The 24,865-nt window shown below is 38.6% G+C and overlaps 1 protein-coding gene across 3 annotated transcripts in view; it reads right to left on the reverse strand.

Annotated features, from left to right (window-relative positions):
* The window catches only part of AKAP7 (A-kinase anchoring protein 7), a 155,112-nt gene that overhangs the window by 47,970 nt on the left and 82,277 nt on the right, over positions 1 to 24,865 (reverse strand). For 2 of the 3 annotated variants that reach the window (XM_046005975.1, XM_046005973.1), the window contains one exon: positions 23,667 to 23,814. In XM_046005975.1, the coding sequence (XP_045861931.1) occupies positions 23,667 to 23,814 (148 nt within the window). Of the gene's footprint in view, positions 1 to 22,280; positions 23,188 to 23,666; positions 23,815 to 24,865 lie in introns of those variants that run through there. The other variant, XM_046005974.1, reaches the window with a different exon arrangement.

A 24,865-nucleotide genomic window follows, 5' to 3' on the forward strand; every position in this document is an offset into this window, starting at 1 on the left:
TTTTTTTCCCCCTCTAATAACAGTGAAAGGGATGAGGAAGAATGAAAATAAATCCCCAAAATAACAAAAAGAAAATTCACTTATACAAATGAAAGACAGTGAAATCATGACTGGTTTTGGCAGGTCTCAGTATCCATCCTGATCTACGGTGGCCCAGGGTAACATTCATCTGATATACTGTGTCAGTATTCATTCTGTTTATGGACACTTTTAACAACATTTGACAACAGTTGTTTAAATGTCCATAAAACCAGGGCGCCTGGCTGGCTCAGTCCAGAGAGCAGGTGACTCTCAGTCTTGGGGTGGTGAGTTTAAGCCCCATATCAGGAACAGTGATGACTAAAATCAATCACTCAATAAGCAAAACTAAACAAACAAACAAACAAAAAGTTGAAATACACATAAAACCAAAATACTGATGATGTAGAAAACAAAGGCAAAAAAAATGTAGATAAAATTAAGTGTCCTTACAGGTTTGCAGCCTCCCACTGACAGGTGGCTGAGATCCGCAGAGCAACATTCCTCCAGGAACTCACAACTGCCTTAATGTTAATGATTTGCTAGAGGCAAAAAGCAACCTAACCTTGGCATTAGCCAGACCTCCAGGATCCTTTAAATCCTCTTTAACACACGAAAATCCTTTTGGAAACTTCCTTTATCTCTGCCCCTCCCCACTTAGAAGTATAGAATCAATAGCTCCTCACAATCCCAGTGCCACTCTTTCTGCCCACAGGTCCTATCCTGTGCTTTAATAAAACCAGCTTTTTATAAACCCCTTTATAAACCCTGTGCTTTAATAAAACCACATCTCAAGATTTCTTTCCTGACCGTTCACTCCCAAACCCCAACACTGCATCACTACGACTATTTTCTGTTAATACATTTATTTCATAATCAAGATGTGTATCCAGTGGGCAGCACTCAGCTCCAAGTAACAAAAACCTCTTGATCCAAATGGTTAAAAAATAAATTCATCATTTCCTATAATCAGAGATGGAATGACTTTAGGGTTAGTTAATTCAGTGCCTTAACAAGATCAAGATTCACCTTTCTAGTCTCCCATACAGTGTACATGTTTGTAGTCACCTACTGTCCCTGTGGTTAAGACGGCCACTAAGTCCTGGCATCACATCACAATTTCCAGCCAAAAGAGGATGTTCTCTTCCCTATGAATCTCTAAGTCTCAGCCAAAACACTATTTTCTGAGTTCCCATGTAGATATCCCTTCAAATATCAGAAATGGGTCACATGCCACTTCCTAAACTCATCACTGGCAAGAACAGAACCAGTCACCAGCAGGCCCAAAGCCAGGCCCATATGCCCTGAAGTTCGCCACCTCACGGGGAATGCAGGGCCCTGCCAACAGAGAATGAGGAGGGCAAGAAAATGGATTCACAACAGGCAAACCACTAGTGTTGCCAGTGGTCAATTAAAATTAGTAAAGTTACAGAAAGGGTCAATAAATAGTTACGTATAGCAGAAAAGGGAAAAAGCCTTAAAAAGTAAATAATTGGGAAGAATGCCATGCCAGTAAAAAACAAACAGAAAAGCAAAAACAATCATCTATGGATAAATGTACAGCACGCTTATATATTGAATGCACGGTTGGGAGAAGCAGTATCAAAACTGTTCACCGCCTTTCTCCCCAACCTTACTATGCTAAGATTGACTTCTTAAATAAAAGCTTTTGCTTTGATCGGAGCTGTTAGCAAGGAAAGTATTTTTGGCAGCTATGGCTCCCTGGTATGAAATATAAAATTTATGATGATCAAAAGCAGTTGCTTTTACTCATAGCCAGAAGCAAGTTGAAATAGTCACCTGGATACCCTCGTCAGTAGAAGATCAAGTAGAACCACAGTGAATAAAATGACAAAATGTAGTTCTGTTAGCTACAGTTAGTGTTCTAGGTACTTTATATAAAATGTTTTCAAGTTAGATAAAATAGTCAAGGATCTTGATGGGTTAACGAAAAGAAACAGAGAATTTCAATTTCATAAAGGGAAATAAGTATACTCAGTTTCTTCAGCTCTCATGCTCCCTGTTTTTACCAGAACAAGTTTCCAAGTAAAGGAAGGAAACTTGCATAGGGAAGTTTTTTCCTTTCCTTTCCTTTCTGCTGTTGTTGTCCAGATTCCATACACCACGATGAAAAAATAATCAGATGTGTCATATTTGCTGAACCAATTTCCACCACCTTTTATTCGAGGCCCTTGGTGTCAGATCTCCTTCCTTCCTCCGTAATAGTTTTCTTGGGTTACTCACTGCAAAACTAGCCTGAAGTCCCAGGTTTCCAGTACCCCTCAATTACTTCATTCATAGCCGCAGCTTTAACTGTGATCCTAATGCCACTGAATCCCAAATTTCTCTCTCAGATAGGTCATCTATGTCCCACAACTCCCTCCGGAATGTCACATGACTGGGCCACAGATGTTTCAATATGTCTAAAATCAAACTCATCCCCCTGTCACCAAAATGTTTTCTCTTTTATCCCTTATGTTGGTGGAGGGCACTACCATCGACCTAGCTGTCGCACGCCAAATACGGGAGCCATCCAAGAGCTCTCCCCTGTCTTTCCTAATCTGCTGCAAACCTGAAGAGAGACTGATTTCTCCTGCCGACCCAGATCTACAATACACCCCTCCTGCTCCACCTCCCCTGCCAGTGCTAACTGCGCACCCTCTTCAGGACCTGCCTAGCATAGTGCCGCAGTCTCCTCGCTCATCTTGCTGATTCAGTCCCCTGTTCTCCCCACCATCGGGCTTTTACACTACTAATAGAGTGGCCTTTCTAAGGCACGACTCTGAGCGTGTCATTCGGAGCTCCAAAATTTTGGAAGGCTCCCATTTCCTACAAAATTAGATCTGAATTAAGATCTGCAGGATAGGGCACCTGGGTGGCTCAGTGGTTTAAGCCGCTGCCTTCGGCTCAGGTAATGATCTCAGGGTCCTCGGATCGAATCCTGCATCGGGCTCTCTGCTCGGCAGGGAGCCTACTTCCCTCTCACTCTCTCTGCCTGCCTCTCTGCCTACTTGTATCTCTCTCTGTCAAATAAATAAAATCTTTAAAAAAAAAAAAAAAGATCTGCAGGATAGGGGCACCTGGGTGGCTCAGTGGGTTAAAGCCTCTGCCTTCGGCCCAGGTCATGGTCCCAGGGTCCTGGGATCGAGCCCCGCGTCCATCGGGCTCTCTGCTCAGCGGGGAGCCTGCTTCCCCTCCTCTCTCTGGCTGCCTCTCTGCCTACCTGTGATCTCTGTCTGTCAAATAAATAAATAAAATCTTAAAAAAAAAAAAAAGATCTGCAGGATAGGTAATTCACATGCACTGAGTGCATTACTTATACTCCCCCTGGAAAACACCTCCCTTTCACCTGTCCTCCTTCCCACATTCTCACTTTCCAGCTTTATCCTTTCCTCTTCAGGGCAGCCTTCCCTGACAATCCCAGGCTGAATTACAAGTGCACTCAGTTGGTTCCCATTAACTTCCTTACAGTCATTATCACCTTCAATCGTGATTGTTTGCGTGTAAACTCCGAGAGTACAGTCCTTGTTGGCCCACCTTTGATCTTCAATATACAACATAATGCTTGGCGCTTGGTAGGTTCAGTAAATTGCACAAATAAAATACAACAAAATGGGTTTATGTGCACAGCTAGCTGCCTTCAAAAGCCCCGAGGGAGCTCGCCTGATAGCTCAGGCAATATCGAATCCCAAGTTCACTCTACCAATAGTACAACAGTCAAGAGCCGTTTACTCACCACAGTCATAGTCCTCTCCCTTCCAATTCCCGTTTTAAGAGTAAATAGAGAACAAAAGAAAATAGCGGAATTGGATTTTTAGACCCAGCTGGACAATGAGAATGTTATTGTCTTCCAATTAGTCAGATGTGATAATAATTAAAGTTTAACTCGGGCAAAAACTAAAGTACAACAATTTAACATAAAATAGAGAAGTTGGGAATGATAATAATGGAAGGAATTTTCATGAGCTCACTCAGACCTCTAGCTTAGATGACTCACAAATGATACTCTCTTTTGCACCTTAAAAGATGGGTCAGTAAGGACATTTAACAAATCCCTTAACACTCTGTCCCAGTGTTTAACAATCAATCTTTTAGAACCCAAAGTTTCTCTAATTCCTAAAATAGTATATTCCCGGTAAAGATTAAAAAGAAAATGACTTTTTTTTCCTTATACTAACCCGTCCTTAAGTCACTCTTTAGCCCTCTTTGTCCTAGGCTTAAGAACTCTATACACATTAGGGTGCCTGGGTGCAACAGTTGGTTTAGTGACTGACTCCTGGTTTCCATTCATCTCAGGGTCATGAGATTGAGCCCCACACCGGGCTCTGTGCTCAGCGTGGAGTCTGAGTAAGCCTCTCTTTCCCTGCCCCCTGCTCACTTGCTCTCTCTCTTCCTCTCTCTAAAATAAATAAAATCTGAAAAAAAAAAAAAAGAATTCTACACACACTTTGTAATAAACACAGCAATAATAACGGATACTAGTGAGTGAATGCTGAGTGACGAGTGAGGCACCATGCTAAGTGCTTTTTGTGCATTATCTCATTCAGCCCTCATGAGTTTACCATCATTAACCCCATCTCACAGATGGGTTTAGGGTCCTGAAGTAATGTGTACAAGGAAACCAAGCTGGGAAGTGGCAGTGACCATTACAACAAGGTCTATCTCACTTGAGGGACTTCTGGGTCACTACGCCTTTCCCTCTGTAGCATGTGCACTGTCTCTCTCTCCACTGTTCTGCATCCTAATTCCTTAGTGCCTCACTGAAATGGAGATGAACTTCATGAGTTTTTACATATTTGTCTCTTGTGATTTCATCACATCATCAAACTGGTTTTTTTCTAAATAACATTAAAGAGCAGAGACTGCCAACTTCGTGTGTTTTTCCTAGATCCAGGAAAAAATAAAGCTAAGGTTTCTATCCTTGTACTTACATATAAAATTACATATAAATATATATGCAATGTAAAATATTACATAAATACATAAATCAAAAGCACATGATAAACATCCATGCACTTTTATTTTTTAAGTGCACCAATATTAATCACAGGCCATTAAAGGAAAGCATTAAGAGTAACGCAAGTCTATAATTACCTGAAGTAGGTGTTCTGATGTTAGAAACTCAAGAACACCATATAATAAGTATTCTGAAATGACTAGTACAGCTATTAATATGAGTTACTAACATTTTTATAAGATTATTATGTTAGGCACTGTGCTAAACACCTTTAGAGTATTAACTAATGTGGTGAAAAGTTTATTCAGAGTCAATTAGGCAATGTGATGGGTTAGTTAGCCCTAACTTTTGGCAACTGGAAGGGCCTCCTAACACTAGTTTTATTGTACATCTTAAAGCCTTCGTTTGACCACAAGATTGGATTTGCACTCCGATATTATCATTCATGTAGTGTTTTTTTCCTTAGAAATTCAATATTTACTTTCATATTTCCTTTTTTTTTTTTTTTTAAAGATTTCATTTATTTATCTGACAGAGAGAGATCACAAGTCGGCAGAGAGGTAGGCAGAGAGAGGAAGGGAAGCAGGCTCTCGGCTGAGCAGAGAGCCCAATGCGGGCCTCAATCCCAGGACCTTGAGACCATGACCCAAGCCAAAGGCAGAGGCTTTAACCCACTGAGCCACCCAGGCACCCTCATATTTCCTTTTTTTTTTCCAAGAGATTTTATTTACTTAGAGAGTAATTTTATTGAGAGATAAAATAGAGAGATTTTATTGACATAGAGAGAGAGAGAGCACACACAAGCAGGGGAAGAGGCAGGCGGAGGAAGAAGCAGGCCCCCTGATGAGCAAGGAGCCCTGTTGGGGACTCGATTTTAAGACCCTGGGATCATGGCCTGAGCTGAAGGCAGACACTTAATTGACTGAGCCACCCAGGCATTGCTATATTCATATTTCCTAAAATACACCAAAGGCTCTACAAATAAATCATAAAATAACATAAATTACTATTGTATCATGCTAGCACTGATGCTTAATTTGTCAGATCGTTAAATTTAACACAGAGCACTGCTCCTTTAATATATAAAGTTCTTACAGCATCTAATATAAATCATAAGGTTTGAAATCAGGCCAACAGATGGCTGCATTTTCAAAATATCCTGGGCTACAGTTTCCACTTCGTGTTAGCATCAAGAGTAATAACTGGTATATCAGTTAAAATACAGTAAGCCATCACTAAGATTAATTTTCTCAGTTACTTAATTCTGAGACATCCTAACTCATGCAAATATAAAGAAATGAGCTGAGAGTTCCAATTATCAGATGCTTTTTATTTTCACTAAGGGCATATAGCAATGAAATCACAAACACTTTCATTTAGAAGACATGTTTCACCAAAGAAACATTTAAGAGGAGGACAATTAGATTAGAAAAAGGAACAACATGGGCACCTGAGTAATTTTAACACATCAAAGGTTCTACTTTTTTCAAGAGCTTTCTGCTTTCTAGACAGGATGACACAGTCCCAGTTAAATCTGGACAGTCTTGGCTTTTTTCTTCTTCTTTTTTTTTTTTTAATCCTAGCCTAGTACACTCACAAGGGTACATTTAAATGATAAACTATATGGTCACTCAATTTCGGTGGCAGGAAGTAAATAATTAATAATACTCTGTACTCAGCAATTATTAATTTCCTTGATAATTTTGAACAGAGGAAATTTCCAACTGTTAAGGTTTTCAAGTGAAAAAAAAATGTACAGTTTTCTCAGATGATAAACTGTCTTTTCACTTCTCCTTCCCCTAACATGCTTAAAATAGATTCATCTTAATTGGTCTAAGCAGAGATGAAACTTTCTTAATCATCTTCCCTGTCAGCCTGAGCAAAAGAAAACAAACTTTCTTGTCCTGCCCACTACAAGAGAGACCTTTTATATTATAGAATATCAATTTCACATAATAATGGCTTTTAAATGAGTCATTCGTATACATTCGTATACTGTCAGTCTGGGGTATTTTTGTACTTCTTACCTTTTTACCACAGAAAGCTCAAATGGAAATTAAAGAGGAATGGAGAAAAAACTAGATAACTGTGCAGCCACCAAAATTAATTTGTTCAAAGAAAAGGCTGGAAATGCTGATCAAAATTAAGTTTGGAGAGGGGCGCCTGGGTGACTCAGTCCATTAAATGTCCAACTCTTGATTCCGGCTCAGGTTATGATCTCAGTGTCATGAGATCGAGCCCCGTGTCATGCTCCGCCTGCACGAGTGTGGGGTCTGCTCAAGATTCTCTTTCTCTTTCCCTCTCCTTCTGTCTCTGCCTCCCACCACCTTTGTTCATGCTTGCATACACACGGGCGCACTTGCACGCTTGTGCTTGCTCGCTCGCTCTCTCTATATATATGTATGTATATACCTATATATAAATTAAGCTTGGAGAGTTGTCTAAGGATTAAATCTTTTCATGGTTTTCTTGGACCATGAACTGAAGCAGTAAATTGTAAATATTTTGGCTTCAGGACCACTTTATACTCTTAAAAATTTCTAATAATCTCCCCATCTTCCTTCCCAGTCAAAGAGCTTTGGTTTATGTTGGCTATTATTTATCAGTATTTACTATGTTCAAAATTAAAACAGAATTTTCTGAAAATTTACTAATTCATTTCAAAACATCACAAACCCACAAACCCATCACAAGAAATAAAATATTACCATTAAGAACATTTGTATGAGAGACAACTATATTTTAAGTAAAAGTTTTTACACTGAGAAGAATGGCATTTACTTTTTTTGCAATTTCCTTTAATGTCTGGCATAATCAAAGACAGTTTTATACTCTTGTCTGATTCTGCATTCAATCTGTTGTAATATATGGTTTCATTTCCAGCCTAAGGAAAATCTAGCCACACATAGATACAAATTTTTTTTTAGATACAAATTTTTAAAAGAAGGGGAGAATAATAGCCTTTTCAGATAATCATGGATATTATACGAAAACACAAGTTGTATTTTCTTAAAATTTAGTTGCAATGCAATATGAAATCCTAAAATTTTGGACTTTTCTTACTCTTTACGCTCAAATCTTCTGGTATCTTGAATTTTCAGTAAATCTTTTTATCTATCCATGTCTTGTAACAGATACTGGTCATTTTAAAAATACAGAATTATGTGGTTCTTCCATATTTTGACAGACTTCTTAACACAACATCAAAAAACAAAACAAAACAAAAGTAAAACACATTAGGGTTGCCTGAGTGGCTCAGTCAGTTGAGTGTCTGACTCTTTAATCTTGGCTCAGGTCTTAATCCCAGGTTGTGAATTCAAGCCCCATACTGTGCTCCATGCTGGGCATGGAGCCTACTTAAAACAAAAGCAAATACAAAACCACATTGGGTCAATCATTAATATCACCCATAGATTGACAAGGGGCCCTAGTGAACTTCTAGGAGTGATGGAAATGGTCAGGATCTTGATGGTGATAATGGTTTCACAGTTGTAACTTTATGTTAAAAACTCATCAAATTATACACTTTAAATATGTACAGTGTTGTCTATAAGTTGTACCTCAGTAAAATAAAAGTAGTATGACAAAAGAAAAGAAACTAGGAAAATGGAGTTCATTATTCTACTCTGTGCTATTTTGGCTATGAAATTTTCCATAATAAAAAATGGGAAAAAGTCTCAAAGCTTTAAAAAAAAAGCTGCCAATCTCATGGTAACAAATTAGAGCTTTCCAAAATTCTTATTTTTGCCTGAAAGCTTGAATTTTATCATTGGTAGTAAATAATGTCAGATGCCCTGATGTGACAAGTGTATTTTAAAGAAAATGCCAGCCAAATACCCAAATGTGAAAATGATAACTTGAGTCATTTTTCAAGGAAAAAAAAAAAAAAATGCTGTTCCTGAAAAGAAAGTGGTTACTTTAGCTTGTAACTTAAACAATGACACTGCTTCTATATGCAGAAGCGCTTCACACACACTTCTCATTTTCATTAACGAAATACTGAAAAAGACACATACAGAGACAAATCAAATACAAATAGTAGATGTTACTACTCAGCAAGAACATTTTTACGTGAAATTGGCTTTTTTTTTTTTATTGCAACTGTCTTGACTCATTCTGGCCACACACACCATTGCTTTTGCACTGTTAGTATAAATGTTAACTCAGTGGAAAAGGAAAATGTCATAGCATTATCATAAAAATAGTTTGCCCTCACAGATCTTAAGTATCCTGGGGACCACCAGGGATCCATGGACCAAACTTTGTGAACTAGTACATTTTTAAGGTCTATTTTTAAAGAATTTAAAAACCAGGGGCACCTACGTGGCTCAGTTGGTTAGGCATCTGACTCTTGAATTCAGCTCAGGTCATGATCCTCAGGGGCAGGAGACTGAGCCCCTGGTCGGGCTCTGTGCTCAGCAGGGAGTCTGCTTGAGATTCTCTCTCTCCCTCTGACCCTCCTCCAACTCCCTTCCCATCTCTCTCTCTAATAAATAAATCTTTAAAAAAAAAAAAAAAGAACTGGGGCGCCTGGGTGGCTCAGTGGATTAAGCCGCTGCCTTCGGCTCAGGTCATGATCTCAGGGTCCTGGGATCGAGCCCCGCATCTGGCTCTCTGCTCCGCGGGGAGCCTGCTTCCTCCTCTCTCTCTGCCTGCCTCTCTGCCTACTTGTGATCTCTCTGTCAAAGAAAGAAAGAAAGAAAGAAAGAAAGAAAGAAAGAAAGAAAGAAAGAAAGAAACTTAAAACCCAACAAACCTGTAAATTATTAGGACATTAAATCATTCTTAGATAAGCACAGTGAAACACACTTTTCTATAACCAAAAGTTCACATGAGAAAAATAAACATTCAAGCATATATCTACTGCCAGTATCCCTTCCCACGAAGTGGACCTTCAAGAGAAAATACATCATCTGAGCAAAACAAATATTTTCAAATGAAACACCTTAAAAATTTGTAATTTATCCTTGATCTAAGTTTCATATTTAAGAATTCTAGAGAGCTTTAAGATTTTTGTTCTAGTTATGGCTTTTACCTAAGGAAGAAAAATTGTTGATTTCCTTCTCCCTCCACCCCACTTCCTGCTGAACAACCAATGGGTCAATCACATTGACAATATTATCTTCCATAAAGAAGATCCTCGTGCCTATATACTAAACTAGGCAAAATCCAGATAGCACATTCAGAGCTCTATCATGGCTTCTAAGGGGAAAGGAGCACTGAGGATTAAGACAACAAAGTCAGAGATGAGGGTTTCCCCAAATGTACCCCCCAAAATCTTTTCCTTCTGGCTGAACCATCATCTAGAAACAACTACTAGAAATCCTTCTGTGGACCAAGTCAAACTTTTTAAGATTGATAGGATTGTTTAAGCTGTCCAGGTCTCGAAAGGGTGATTCTCAAAAAAGGTACATTTGGGGCGCCTGGGTGGCTCAGTGGGTTAAAGCCTCTGCCTTCGGCTCAGGTCACAATCCCAGGGTCCTGGGATCGAGCCCCACATCAGGATCTCTGCTCCGCGGGGAGCCTGCTTCCTCCTCTCTCTCTGCCTGCCTCTCTGCCTAGTTGTGATTTCTGTCAAATAAATAAAAAATATTTTTTAAAAAAAGGTACATTTGGATAGAATAAATTGACTCATGCCACTTAGAATTCTCATAATGTTTCAGTCTGAGTCTGGTATCTCTCTGTTCTGACCTATTGGGCATTGGATATAGACTGAATTGACTACAGTCGCATCAACTCTAATTTACCTATGACACATTTCCTCTTCTATAACTCTATCTGTGCACACCTGTATGCTTCTATTTGAGCCAAGGTTAGCCCAACTCTATCCCCTTCACTGTCTTTGTGTTATAGTCTGAACCTAATTCAACATCTTAACTTCAGGATCCAATTCTCTGTTATTACATGAAGTGTTAAACCTCACCCTCTTTTATCCCACATCTATCTACTCGGTCTTTTCATTACATACACATCACCTCAGTATGTTTGACTGTGTACATCTCCTTTCCTATTCCTTCATGCACTCCTCATATACACAGACCTAGCAAGCTCCCTGCCATCCCTTTCTCAGCTAACTAGACTGTAGGTTCAGTCAATACAGTCTTTGTAGTTGCCTCCTGTCACTAATATTGCCTGCAGCCTGCTTCTGTTCCACATAAATCCTACCTGCTGCCCCTGGAAGATCATCCTATCCCTGCTCTCCATCTGCCTACCCAGTCTCATCCTATTCTTCCAAGCTCTGTTTCTCCTCACCCCAACACTCTCCTAGAAGGTAAAATCATAAGCTTCTTCCCCTGCATCCTAACAAAACCCACTATTGTTATGGGCAAACTCCAGTTCATCAATTCCTCCTTTCTCTCCATTTCTCATTGCCCAATGACTATCACTCTTTAGGACTGTGTCTTATACTTCTCTGTATCTCATGATGCCAGAGAGATGCACATACATTGTACACACTTAAAAACATTCATTAAATTAATGATGAATAATTATTATTAAATCAAAAGATAGTTGAGGTTCCTAGAAAATGACGGTTTCCACCTCTACCTGCAAAAATTATAAAGAAATATTCTGGCCTACAAAAACAAAAAAATACCTCTAGACCTTTCCAAATTCTCCGTTGCCTCCTCTAAGATATGTCTGACAGCAGAAAGTAAACTAGTCTTCTCAAGCATTAAATTGCTCATCAATCGTACAAAGGGTGTCATTTAGTCAATTACCTTCCCTAAGGAAAAATAAGTGGAATATAGCTGCCTGAGAAAAATTAATTCACTCAACTCCAGTAAGTAGCTCACTAAGAACAGCTTCTACCACTCCAGGATATCTGAGCCATATTTCATTCCTAGTTTCACCTTTTTCTTCTTTTTGGATTTGAATTTTGGCTGATTATTGCAGTTTGGTTGGTAAGGAGTAGCAGCCTAATATTAAGGAGGTATAGTATCACTTGAAGTTTGGACTATGAAAGAACTAAGATATAGAACCTTTCCTTGTATCTGAAAATATGAATGTTGCCTCCATATCCTATCAAACTCTCCTAACACTCAACTCACATGGAGGTATATGACGGTTGAAGACAGAAAGGAAAATGCTCAGCATGGAAATGGAAAGCAGGCAAGGGAATAGCAGTAACTGGCAGGGGAAATCCAAATTCAGATGCCTTCCAGAACCAAGCACGTAGTAAACATGCTAAGCAAATTTATGCTAAGAACAACAGAGTAAGGGGGATGTAAAAGGTGGCTACTTCTAAGGTCAGTGCGCCAACTACCCCAGCCAGGAAATTGCTACCATGCCAAAATGTAGAACCAGTGTCACGTTTTCTGATTGCTCAGAAGGCAGCAGGAACCCAGATTTTTTACATAAAATTACCCCAATGTGGGAAAGTTATTAAAGTTAGAAAAAAAATAAAAAACAAAACTCTGTGCCAGTGAAATCAAAATGAAAAGCTGCTAACTTAATGATCTCTGGAACAGAGTTGGGGTATGAAAAAAATCATAAAAATACATTTTGAAAACAAAATCCCTACTTCACACACATTTTTAATAACCAGATTTCTGTATTAATCCTCTGGGTCTGAGTACTTATATTAATGATCATATCAGGTAGGTTAAAAGTTCAAATGCAAAAGCAACAACAACAACAAAAATTGAAGAAAATATAAATGAATATGTTATCAATCTTTGATTTGGAGATGACTCTATAATAATTTTAAAAACCACAGAAGAATTTTTCATCTATAATTTAACAAAAATTAAAAGCATTTATTGTGAAAAATGCCTTGTGACCAAAATTAAATGTAAAATAAATCCTGGAAAATATTTGAGCTAATAAAGCAAAGGGTTAATTGTCTTTATTACAAAAAAAATAATAAAGCAAAACAAACAAAACCCTCATAAATTGATAAAAAAACATATAAAGTATAGATTCTAACTTCTTATGGACAAGGATGGTTTGCTGTTGCCAGCTCCTACCCCAGTTCAAAGCAGAGTTCCCTGTGGGACCAGGTCTGAGACATCTGCCAAACCACACAAGTATGACACAATGAGTTCTCCAAAACCTAAAAACACAGGAGGAAAAGGAGTGCCACAAAAGATCCAACAAATGGAAGAATTCATACCCAAGGAACTAGAGATATTTTAAAAATGTGAAAAGTCATGTTTGGAAAAATGTCTATTTAGCTCTTCTACCCATCTTTAGGTCAATTACTTGGGTTTTTTTGTTGTTGTTGTTCAAAATGACCAACAGACATGTGAAAAGATGCTCAATGTCATTAATCATCAGGGACACACCAATCAAAACAACGGTATCACCTCACAATTGTCAGAACAGCTGTCATCAAAAAGACAAGAGGCAACAAGAGCTAGCAAACATATGGTGAAAATGGAACCCATACACACTTTCGGTGGGAATGTAAATTGGTCCAATGACTATTAGAAAAAGTATAGAGGTTCCCCCCAAAATTAAAATGAGAAATAACACACGATCCAGTAGTTCTATACTGAGTATAAACCCAAAGAAACGAGAATAGGATTTCAACAAGATACATGAACTCCCATGTTTATCACAGTATTATTCACAATAGCCAAAATATGAAAACAATCCAAATATCCATCAATGGATGAATGGATAAAAAGATATGGTACATACACACAATGGAGTATTATTCAGCCATGAGAAAGGAGAATATCCTCCCACTTGTGGCAACATGGATGGACCTTGAGCATATTATGATAAGCAAGAAGAGTCAGGGAAAATGAGTAGTGTATGATATCACTTATAAGAGAAATCTAAGAAAGTTAAACCTGTAAAAAAAACAGTAAAATGGTGGTTACCAGAAAATGTCGGTGGTGGGTAAGAGTAATGGTGTTTCAAAGTGCACAAACTTCTATTAAGTAGTAAATAAGCTATAAAGATCTAATTTACAGTATAATGAATATAGACAAAAATATTATACTATAATTATGCAATGTGATAAATATTGCTACACTGGCAAGCATACCACAACATATAAATGTATCAAAGTAACACCTTGTACCCCTTAAATTTATACAATGTTACACAACAAATTTATTTTTAAAAAAGATAAGTGAAATAAAATATCTTTAAATATATGAAAATAACATTGATAATTAATTATACTGAAGGGGCGCCTGGGTGGCTCAGTGGGTTAATAAAGCCTCTGCCTTTGGCTCAGGTCATGATCCTAGGATCCTGGGATCGAGCCCCACATCGGGCTCTCAGCAGGGAGCCTGCTTCCTCCTCTCTCTGCCTGCCTTTCTGCCTACTTGTGATCTCTGTCTGTCAAATAAATAAAAATCTTAAAAAAAAAATTGTTAAAAAAATTAATTATACTGAAATCTTCAAAGAGATACATCCATGAAGTAAAGAACAGAACAGGAAAATATGAAAAGAACCAATTGGAAATCCTGGAGGTGAACATATAATCACTGATATTTTTAAAATAATATACATGCCCTAAATGGCATAATTTAAAGAACCAAAAAAGAAAGGAAACCAAAATGGAAAAGAAATACTACTCTCCAAGAATTCACTATTAACAAATTAAGACACAGGAAATAATGTAAATGTAATGAATTCCTTCCCCAGAAAAATCACTTATGTACCTACTTACCAAGTTTTATAAGCAACTCCCAGAGTCTTTAAAGCCAACTTCCACCCTAGACTTCTGAATGCAAAATATCTTAAGAATGGAAATATTTCGGGGAGGAGTCAAGATGGCGGAGAAGTAGCAGGCTGAGACTAAATCAGGTAGCAGGAGATCAGCTCGATAGCTTATCTAAACATTGCAAACACCTACAAATCCAACAGGAGATCAAAGAGAAGAAGAACAGCAATTCTAGAAACAGAAAATCAACCACTTTCGGAAAGGTAGGACTGGCGGAGAAGTGAATCTAAAACGACGGGAAGATAGACCGCGGGGGGAGGGGCCGGCTCCCGGCAAGCGGCGGAGGAACGGAGCACAAAATCAGGACTTTTAAAAGTCTGTTCCACTGAGGGACATTGCTCCAGGGGCTAAACCGGGGTGAAGCCCACGCGGGGTCAGCGTGGCCCCAGGTCCTGCAGGGTCACAGAAGGATCAGGGGTGTCGGAGTGTCACAGAACTCGCAGGTGTTAGAACGGAGAAGCTGGCTACAGAGACAGAGCCGAGCTCTGACAGAACTCTCAGCTCGGGGTTACCTTGAACTGGTCGCGGGCTGGGTGAGCTCGGAGCGCGGCTAGAGGCTGGGGATACGGGAGTGATTGGGTGCTGTACTCTGGGGGCGCACTGAGGAGTGGGGCCCCAGGCTCTCGGCTCCTCTGGGCCGGAGACTATGAGGCCGCCATTTTCATTCCCGTCCTCCGGAACTCTAGGGAAAGTGTTCAGGGAACAGAAGCTCCCAAAAGCGAACCCGAGCAGATTACTTAGTCCGGCCGCCGGTAAGGGCGATGCAATTCTGCCTCGGGCAAAGACACTTGAGAGTCACTACAACAGGCCCCTCCCCCAGAAGATCAACAAAATATCCAGCCAGGACGAAATTCATCTATTAAGGAAAACACGTTCAATACCTAAGACAGCAGCGGAATCCCAGAGGAGGAGAAAGCAAAGCACGGAACTCATGGCTTTCTCCCCATGATTCTTTAGTCTTGCGGTTAATTCAATTTTTTTTTCAATTTTTTTTCTTTCTTTTTTCTTCTTCTGCTAAATTTTTAAAAACTTTTACCCTTTTCTTTTTTAATGATTTTTGACTAGTCTATCTAAAATATATATTTTTTCTTTCTTTTTTATATTTTTTCTTTCTTTTTTATATTTTTTTTCTTTTTTATATTTTTTCTTTATTTGTTTTATTTTTAAAATTTTTTTTCTTTTTTTTTTCTGAACCGCTTTTTATCCCCTTCCCCCCCCCCCCCACAATTTGGGGTCTCTTCTGATTTGGTTACAGCGCATTTTTCTGGGGTCTTTGCCACCCTTTTAGTATTTTATTTGCTCCTTCATATCCTCTTATCTGGACAAAATGACAAGGCGGAAAAAATCACCACAAACAAAAGAACAAGAGGCAGTACTGAAGGCTAGGGACCTAATCAACACAGACATTGGTAATATGTCAGATCAAGAGTTCAGAATGATGATTCTGAACGTTCTAGCCGGGCTCGAAAAAGGCATGGAAGATATTAGAGAAACCCTCTCTGGAGATATAAAAGCCCTTTCTGGAGAAATTAAAGAACTAAAATCTAACCAAGTTGAAATCAAAAAAGCTATTAATGAGGTGCAATCAAAAATGGAGGCTCTCACTGCTAGGATAAATGAGGCAGAAGAAAGAATTAGTGATATAGAAGACCAAATGACAGAGAATAAAGAAGCTGAGCAAAAGAGGGACAAACAGCTACTGGACCACGAGGGGAGAATTCTAGAGATAAGTGACACCATAAGACGAAACAACATTAGAATAATTGGGATTTCAGAAGAAGAAGAAAGAGAGAGGGGAGCAGAAGTTCTATTGGAGAGAATTGTTGGAGAGAATTTTCCTAATATGGCAAAGGGAACAAGCATCAAAATCCAGGAGGTGCAGAGAACCCCCCTCAAAGTCAACAAGAATAGGTCCACACCCCATCACCTAATAGTAAAATTCACAAGTCTTAGTGACAAAGAGAAAATCCTGAAAGCAGCCCGGGAAAAGAAGTCTGTAACATACAATGGTAAAAATATTAGATTGGCTGTGGACTTATCCACAGAGACCTGGCAGGCCAGAAAGAGCTGGCATGATATATTCCGAGCACTAAACGAGGAAAACGTGCAGCCAAGAATACTCTATCGAGCTAGGCTATCATTGAAAATAGAAGGAGAGATAAAAAGCTTCCAGGACAAACAAAAACTGAAAGAATTTGCAAACACCAAACCAGCTCTACAGGAAATATTGAAAGGGGTCCTCTAAGCAAAGAGAGAGCCTAAAAGTAGTAGATCAGAAAGGTATAGAGACAATATACAGTAACAGGCTAATAATGGCACTAAATTCATATCTCTCAATAGTTACCCTGAATGTTAATGGGCTAAATGCCCCAATCAAAAGACACAGGGTATCAGAATGGATAAAAAAACAAAACCCATCAATGTGTTGCCTATAGGAAACTCATTTTAGACGCGAAGACACCTCCAGATTTAAAGTGAGGGGGTGGAAAACAATTTACCATGCTAATGGTAATGCTAACATTGGTACAATTTTCCATGCTAATGGGCATCAGAAAAAAGCTGGGGTGGCAATCCTTATATCAGATCAATTAGATTTTTTTTTAACTATTTTTTTTAAGATTTTATTTATTTATTTGACAGAGAGATCACAAGTAGGCAGAGAGTCAGGAAGAGAGAGAGGGGGAAGCAGCTTCCAGGCCGAGCAGAGAGCCCGACCCGGGGCTCAATCCCAGGACCCTGAGATCATGACCCAGGCCGAAGGCAGAGGCTTAACCCACTGAGGCACCCAGGCGCCCCAGATCAATTAGATTTTAAGTCAAAGACTATAATAAGAGATGAGGAAGGACACTATATCCTACTCAAAGGGTCTGTCCAACAAGAAGATCTAACCATTTTAAATATCTATGCCCCTAACATGGGAGCAGCCAACTATATCAACCAAATAATAACAAAATCAAAGAAACACATCAATAATAATACAATAATAGTAGGGGACTTTAACACTCCCCTCAGTGAAATGGACAGATCATCCAAGCAAAAGATCAACAAGGAAATAAAGGCCTTAAATGACACACTGGACCAGATGGACATCACAGATCTATTCAGAACATTTCATCCCAAAGCAACAGAATACATATTCTTCTCTAGTGCACATGGAACATTCTCCAGAATAGATCACATCCTGGGTCACAAATCAGGTCTCAACCGGTATCAAAAGATTAGGATCATTCCCTGCATATTTTCAGACCACAACGCTCTGAAGCTAGAACTCAATCACAAGAGGAAAGCTGGAAAGAACCCAAATACATGGACACTAAACAGCATCCTTCTAAAGAATGAATGGGTCAACCAGGAAATTAAAGAAGAATTGAAAAAATTCATGGAAACAAATGATAATGAAAACACAACGGTTCAAAATCTGTGGGACACAGCAAAGGCAGTCCTGAGAGGAAAATATATAGCGGTACAAGCCTTTCTCAAGAAACAAGAAAGGTCTCAAGTACACAACCTAACCGTACACGTAAAGGAGCTGGAGAAAGAACAAGAAAGAAACCCTAAACCCAGCAGGAGAAGAGAAATCATAAAGATCAGAGCAGAAATCAATGAAATAGAAACCAAAAAAACAATAGAAAAAAATCAATGAAACTGGGAACTGGTTCTTTGAAAGAATCAATAAGATTGATAAACCCCTGGCCAGACTTATCAAAAAGAAAAGAGAAAGGACCCAAATCAATAAAATCATGAATGAAAGAGGAGAGATCACAACTAACACCAAAGAAATACAGACAATTATAAGAACATACTATGAGCAACTCTACGCCAACAAATTTGACAATCTGGAAGAAATGGATGCATTCCTAGAGACATATAAACTACCACAACGGAACCAGGAAGAAATAGAAAACCTGAACAGACCCATAACCAGTAAGGAGATTGAAACAGTCATCAAAAATCTCCAAACAAACAAAAGCCCAGGGACAGATGGCTTCCCAGGGGAATTCTACCAAACATTTAAAGAAGAACTAATTCTTATTCTCCTGAAACTGTTCCAAAAAACAGAAACGGAAGGAAAACTTCCAAACTCATTTTATGAGGCCAGCATCACCTTGATCCCAAAACCAGACAAGGATCCCACCAAAAAAGAGAACTACAGACCAATATCCTTGATGAACACAGATGCAAAAATTCTCACCAAAATACTAGCCAATAGGATTCAACAGTACATTAAAAGGATTATTCACCACGATCAAGTGGGATTTATTCCAGGGCTGCAGAGTTGGTTCAACATCCGCAAATCAATCAATGTGATAGAACACATTAATAAAAGAAAGAACAAGAACCATAGGATACTCTCAATAGATGCTGAAAAAGCATTTGACAAAGTATAGCATCCCTTCCTGATCACAACTCTTCAAAGTGTAGGGATAGAGGGCACATACCTCAATATTATCAAAGCCATCTATGAAAAACCCACCGCAAATATCATTCTCAATGGAGAAAAACTGAAAGCTTTTCCACTAAGGTCAGGAACACGGCAGGGATGTCCATTATCACCACTGCTATTCAACATAGTACTAGAAGTCCTAGCCTCAGCAATCAGACAACAAAAAGAAATTAAAGGCATCCAAATCGGCAAAGAAGAAGTCAAACTATCAGTCTTCGCAGATGATATGATACTATATGTGGAAAACCCAAAAGACACCACTCCAAAACTGCTAGAACTTGTACAGGAATTCAGTCAAGTGTCAGGATATAAAATCAATGCACAGAAATCAGTTGCATTTCTGTACACCAACAACAAGACAGAAGAAAGAGAAATTAAGGAGTCAATCCCATTTACAATTGCACCCAAAACTATAAGTACCTAGGAATAAACCTAACCAAAGAGGCTAAGAATCTATATGCAGAAAACTATAAAGTACTCATGAAAGACACAAAGAAATGGAAAATGTTCCATGCTCCTGGATTGGAAGAATAAATATTGTGAAAATGTCTATGCTACCTAAAGCAATCTACACATTTAATGCAATCCCTATCAAAATACCATCCATTTTTTTCAAAGAAATGGAACAAATAATCCTAAAATTTATATGGAACCAGAAAAGACCTCGAATAGCCGAGGAATATTGAAAAAGAAAGCCAAAGTTGGTGGCATCACAATTCCAGACTTCAAGCTCTATCACAAAGCTGTCATCATCAAGACAGCATGGTACTGGCACAAAAACAGACACATAGATCAATGGAACAGATAGAGAGCCCAGAAATAGACCCTCGACTCCATGGTCAACTCATCTTCGACAAAGCAGGAAAGAATGTCCAATGGAAAAAAGACAGTCTCTTCAATAAATGGTGCTGGGAAAATTGGACAGCCACATGCAGAAAAATGAAATTGGACCACTTCCTTATACCACACACAAAAATAGACTCCAAATGGATGAAGGACCTCAATGTGAGAAAGGAATCCATCAAAATCCTTGAGGAGAACACAGGCAGCAACCTCTTCCACCTCAGCCGCAGCAACTTCTTCCTAGGAACATCGGAAAAGGCAAGGGAAACAAGGGCAAAAATGAACTATTGGGATTTCATCAAGATCAAAAGCTTTTGCACAGCAAAGGAAACAGTTAACAAAACCAAAAGACAACTGACAGAATGGGAGAAGATATTTGCAAACGACATCTCAGATAAAGGGCTAGTATCCAAAATCTATAAGGAACTTAGCAAACTCAACACCCAAAGAACAAACAATCTAATCAAGAAATGGGCAGAGGACAGGAACAGACATTTCTGCAAAGAAGACATCTAGATGGCCAACAGACACCTGAAAAAGTGCTCCACATCACTCGGCATCGGGGAAATACAAATCAAAACCACAATGAGATATCACCTCACACCAGTCAGAATGGCTAAAATTAACAAGTCAGGAAATGACAGATGCTGGCGAGGATGCGGAGAAAGGGAAACCCTCCTACACTGTTGGTGGGAATGCAAGCTGGTGCAACCACTCTGGAAAACAGCATGGAGGTTCCTCAAAATGTTGAAAATAGAACTACCCTATCACCCAGCAATTGCACTACTGGGTATTTACCCTAAAGATACAAACATAGTGATCCGAAGGGGCACATGTACCCGAATGTTTATAGCAGCAATGTCTACAATAGCCAAACTATGGAAAGAACCTAGATGTCCATCAACAGATGAATGGATAAAGAAGATGTGGTATATATACACAATGGAATACTACGCAGCCATCAAAAGAAATGAAATCTTGCCATTTGCGACGACATGGATGAAACTAGAGGGTATCATGCTTAGTGAAATAAGTCAATCAGAGAAAGACAACTATCATATGATCTCCCTGATATGAGGACGTGGAGATGCAACATGGGGGGTTAGGGGATAGGAGAAGAATAAATGAAACAAGATGGGATTGGGAGGGAGACAAAGCATAAATGACTCAATCTCACAAACTGGGGGTTGCTAGGGGGAGGTGGGGTTGGGAGAGGGGGAGGGGTTATGGACATTGGGGAGGGTATGTGCTATCGTGAGTGCTGTGAAGTGTGTAAACCTGATGATTCACAGAGCTGTACCCCTGGGGATAAAAATACATTATATGTTTATTTAAAAAAAAAAAAAAAGGATGAATACCCAACTTTTGTAGCAACATAGACGGGACTGGAGTTGATTGTGCTGAGCGAAATAAGTCAAGCTGAGAGAGTCAAGTATCATATGGTTTCACTTATTTGTGGAGCATAACAAATGACATGGAGGACACTGGGAGATGGAGAGGAGAAGGAAGTTGGGGGAAATTGGAAGGGGAGGCGACCCATGAGAGACTATGGACTCTAAGAAACAACCTGGGGGTTTTGAAGGGGCAGGGGTGGGAGGTTGGGGGAACCAGGTGGTGGGTAATAGGGAGGGTACGTGTTGTATGGAGCACTGGGTGTTGTGCAAAAAACAATGAATACTGTTACGCTGGGAAAAAAAAAATAATGGAAATATGTCCTACTTTATCAATACAATATTAATACAGGTTCAAGGTATAGGAAACACACTTTAAATCTGAGTTAGGATCAAATCAAAAAGAAGCCAATTAAACCAGATCAAGAAATGAAACTTACAAAGAAAGTGTCCTGAATCTTCCTAAATATTCTGTTAAACTCAAGTAAAAATGAGACTGAGAAAATCAGTAACTATCCACAGTAAATAAAGGAATTCTAGTATGTATTAAAATTGGTTAATTATAACATAATAATTATCACTTTAGATGCAAATATGATTTTAAAATTCATTTTGGCATCCCAAAACGTGACACAAAAAGTAGAGCATCTGCAACAGGCAAAAACCATTTTTTAAAATAATGTTAAATGATCAGTATGGGGACACAAGATTGGTGGAGTTTAAAAGAAGCTAAATTCCTCTGAGTTAGTAAAGATAAGAGATAAAGAAGCCTGAGGAAGGAATCTGGAGATATTGCCTAGAATAAGGGGAATTTTAAAGACTAAACTGAAAGGAGCACCTGGTTGACGCACCTGATTTGGAGTGAGCTGAACAGAGCTGTCTAACGGCAATGTAGGTGACACGTGTCATAAGCTGGATGATGCTAATCTAATGATATCTTCAGGAAAATCTACACATGACTCAGGGTTTTTTTATTTATTTGTTTTTTAAACAGCATCAGGAAAGGCAAGGAAGAGCATGGAGTTCTCCTTCAACATTGGCCCAATGTAAGTACACAGAAAACATACGGAAAGCTAGCTAACGTCTGTGTTACACAAGAAAGTCTTAAATTTGCCCTCTGCTATTAACCTTACTAAATGGAAATTGTTTGGCCCTCATCAAAACTTTGATGGAAAATAGCTCTCCACCAGAGATTCTGAAAACACAAAAATCTTCCTCGAAATAGACATGAAACATTTGAGAACGAAAATTCAGATGATATACAGAATATCTTCTATTTAAGAGAGCTAAGATCTTAGGAAGGTAAAATGATGACTTCTCTGAAAATATCTAATGAGAATTTGGAAATAAAATTGTGTCTCTGGAACATTTCTTTAATCCATTAACAACCTTCAGTATTAAGATTCTTTGAGGATGTATACTTCCACAGGTTTTCTTCAAGCTGATACAGACAGAAATTATCTTGGTTGAAGACCTTGAAATATTTAAATACAAGTATTTATCTTCTTTGATTACTTCTTCTTTGTTACTTCAAAAGTATACAAATCAGGTTCTCTTGACGTTCACAACTGTATTTTATTTTTTAAATTTTTTTGAAGTTCACAATTTTATAAGAATAATGCCTGGGTTTGAAATAGCACATTTGCATCTCAACAGATCGGATTCCTTTGAATACATTCACACTGCAGAACAGCCTTGTTCTGGTTTTTAAAAAAAGTCTTCATTTGATGCATATACTTTTCACGTGGAAACATAGTTGTGTATGAATCTGTCTCAATCACATGCAATCTCCCTGATAAGATGATAGAAGCACTCATGCATGAATCTTTTTTTCCCAGAAAAACATGGTTTCCTTTGGGGAAGAAATTGAAGGACAAGTTTCAATCTTTGCAGGCCACCTAGACTTTATCTTCTCAGAACGAAACTTTTTGGCCTGGAATATTCTATTCCTAATTGCTAATTAAAAGCAGCAAACATGAAAATGCGTGGTGTGGAATGGTGTGTTCATATAGGCCTTCACTGGAGAAGATGCTTTTTTCATATTCTTGAAATAAAATTAAACTGGAATGAATTTTGAATCAACATTTCAGGACTTCATTATAATTATATTTGGAGCATGAAAGTATAAAAACCATAGGTACCAAAATACTGATAAATATGAATAGTAAATATGTTCTATAAAATTTCCAATGTATTATTGCCAAAATAAAATATACATAAAAATGTGTCATTGAGAAAAATATATACAACTAGCCCAAAATATCTGCCAAAAGACATGATACTAAAGAAATAAAAACTAAAGAAAGCAAGTAATCTTTAAATGGTACTCACCAATCACAATCGAAGACTCACAGTGATAATAACCATTACTTTGCTTTTTCTTTAGCATGGAGCAAAGATCTATGCGATGTACCATTTCTTCTCCAAATCTGTGACTGATAAATTTTTCATAGACTTCGGGGTCTAGTTTTTTCACTCCCTTGAAATGACAAAACAAGATCACATCACTCAATCTTTCCACCAAGGCAGCTAGTTCATATATCACTTTCTTAGAATCTGATATTACACTTTGGTATAAAGTTCTGCCTACTGGCATTTGAAAATGGATACCACAAAATGGTTGTAAAGCTGTTTTTAAAGTCTCCCTGTCTAGGATAATTTGTCTTACCTCCCCCCACCCAAAATCATTAGAGTGTGGGGCTTAAATTTGGCAGCATTCAGAACTTCATATACTGTAAGCTTCTGAAATAATGAAGTATATCAAGTTGAAGTTTGAGGTATCAAAAAAAGAGTAATCATCTCCAACAATAATGGAGAAACTGATGAATTGTTAAAAAGTGATATAGAGCTTAACATTTTACAGTGTATAGAATGTTTTAATAAGATGGATTTTTAAACTCCTTACTTAAGAATCATTTGAAGACAGTGAAAGGTTATTTTTTTTAAAGATTTTATTTATTTGATATATATGAGAGATCACAAGTAGATAGAGAGGCAAGTAGAGAGAGAGGGGGAAGCAGGCTCCCTGCTGAGCAGAGAGACCGATGTGGGGCTCGATCCCAGGACCCTGAGATCATGACCTGAGCCGAAGGCAGAGGCTTAACCCACTGAGCCACCCAGGCGCCCCAGTGAAAGGTTATTTGAATCAGGGCGGGGGGGGGGGGGGTCCGTGGATCTTTCTTCTCTACCTGTCTCTCCTTATTCTCAGTATCTTTCATTGCAGGAAGAGGGCTGATAGGTGAAAAATAACAGTGGAAGACATTGCTACTTCTGTAGTTTCCCAAAACATGGGAATGAATGTCTCCCCCGACCCTTCCCATGCAGTGGTCCTGCGCCCAGCTTCATAGTCCCAAACACAGTCCATAAGATGACAATAGAATACAGGCCAAGTTTACTGACTGACCATGTGTGAAGTTTTCCTTTTAATTTATATAACTTTTTAAACTTTTACCCTGGTAATACTTTTTTTTTTTTTTTAAATACTTGCTATTTCTTAAAAATCAGAAAATATGAAGAATCTAGGGTCACCT

The sequence above is a fragment of the Meles meles genome, chromosome 5 (genome assembly GCF_922984935.1).
Source record: "Meles meles chromosome 5, mMelMel3.1 paternal haplotype, whole genome shotgun sequence".
NCBI lineage: Eukaryota > Metazoa > Chordata > Mammalia > Carnivora > Mustelidae > Meles > Meles meles.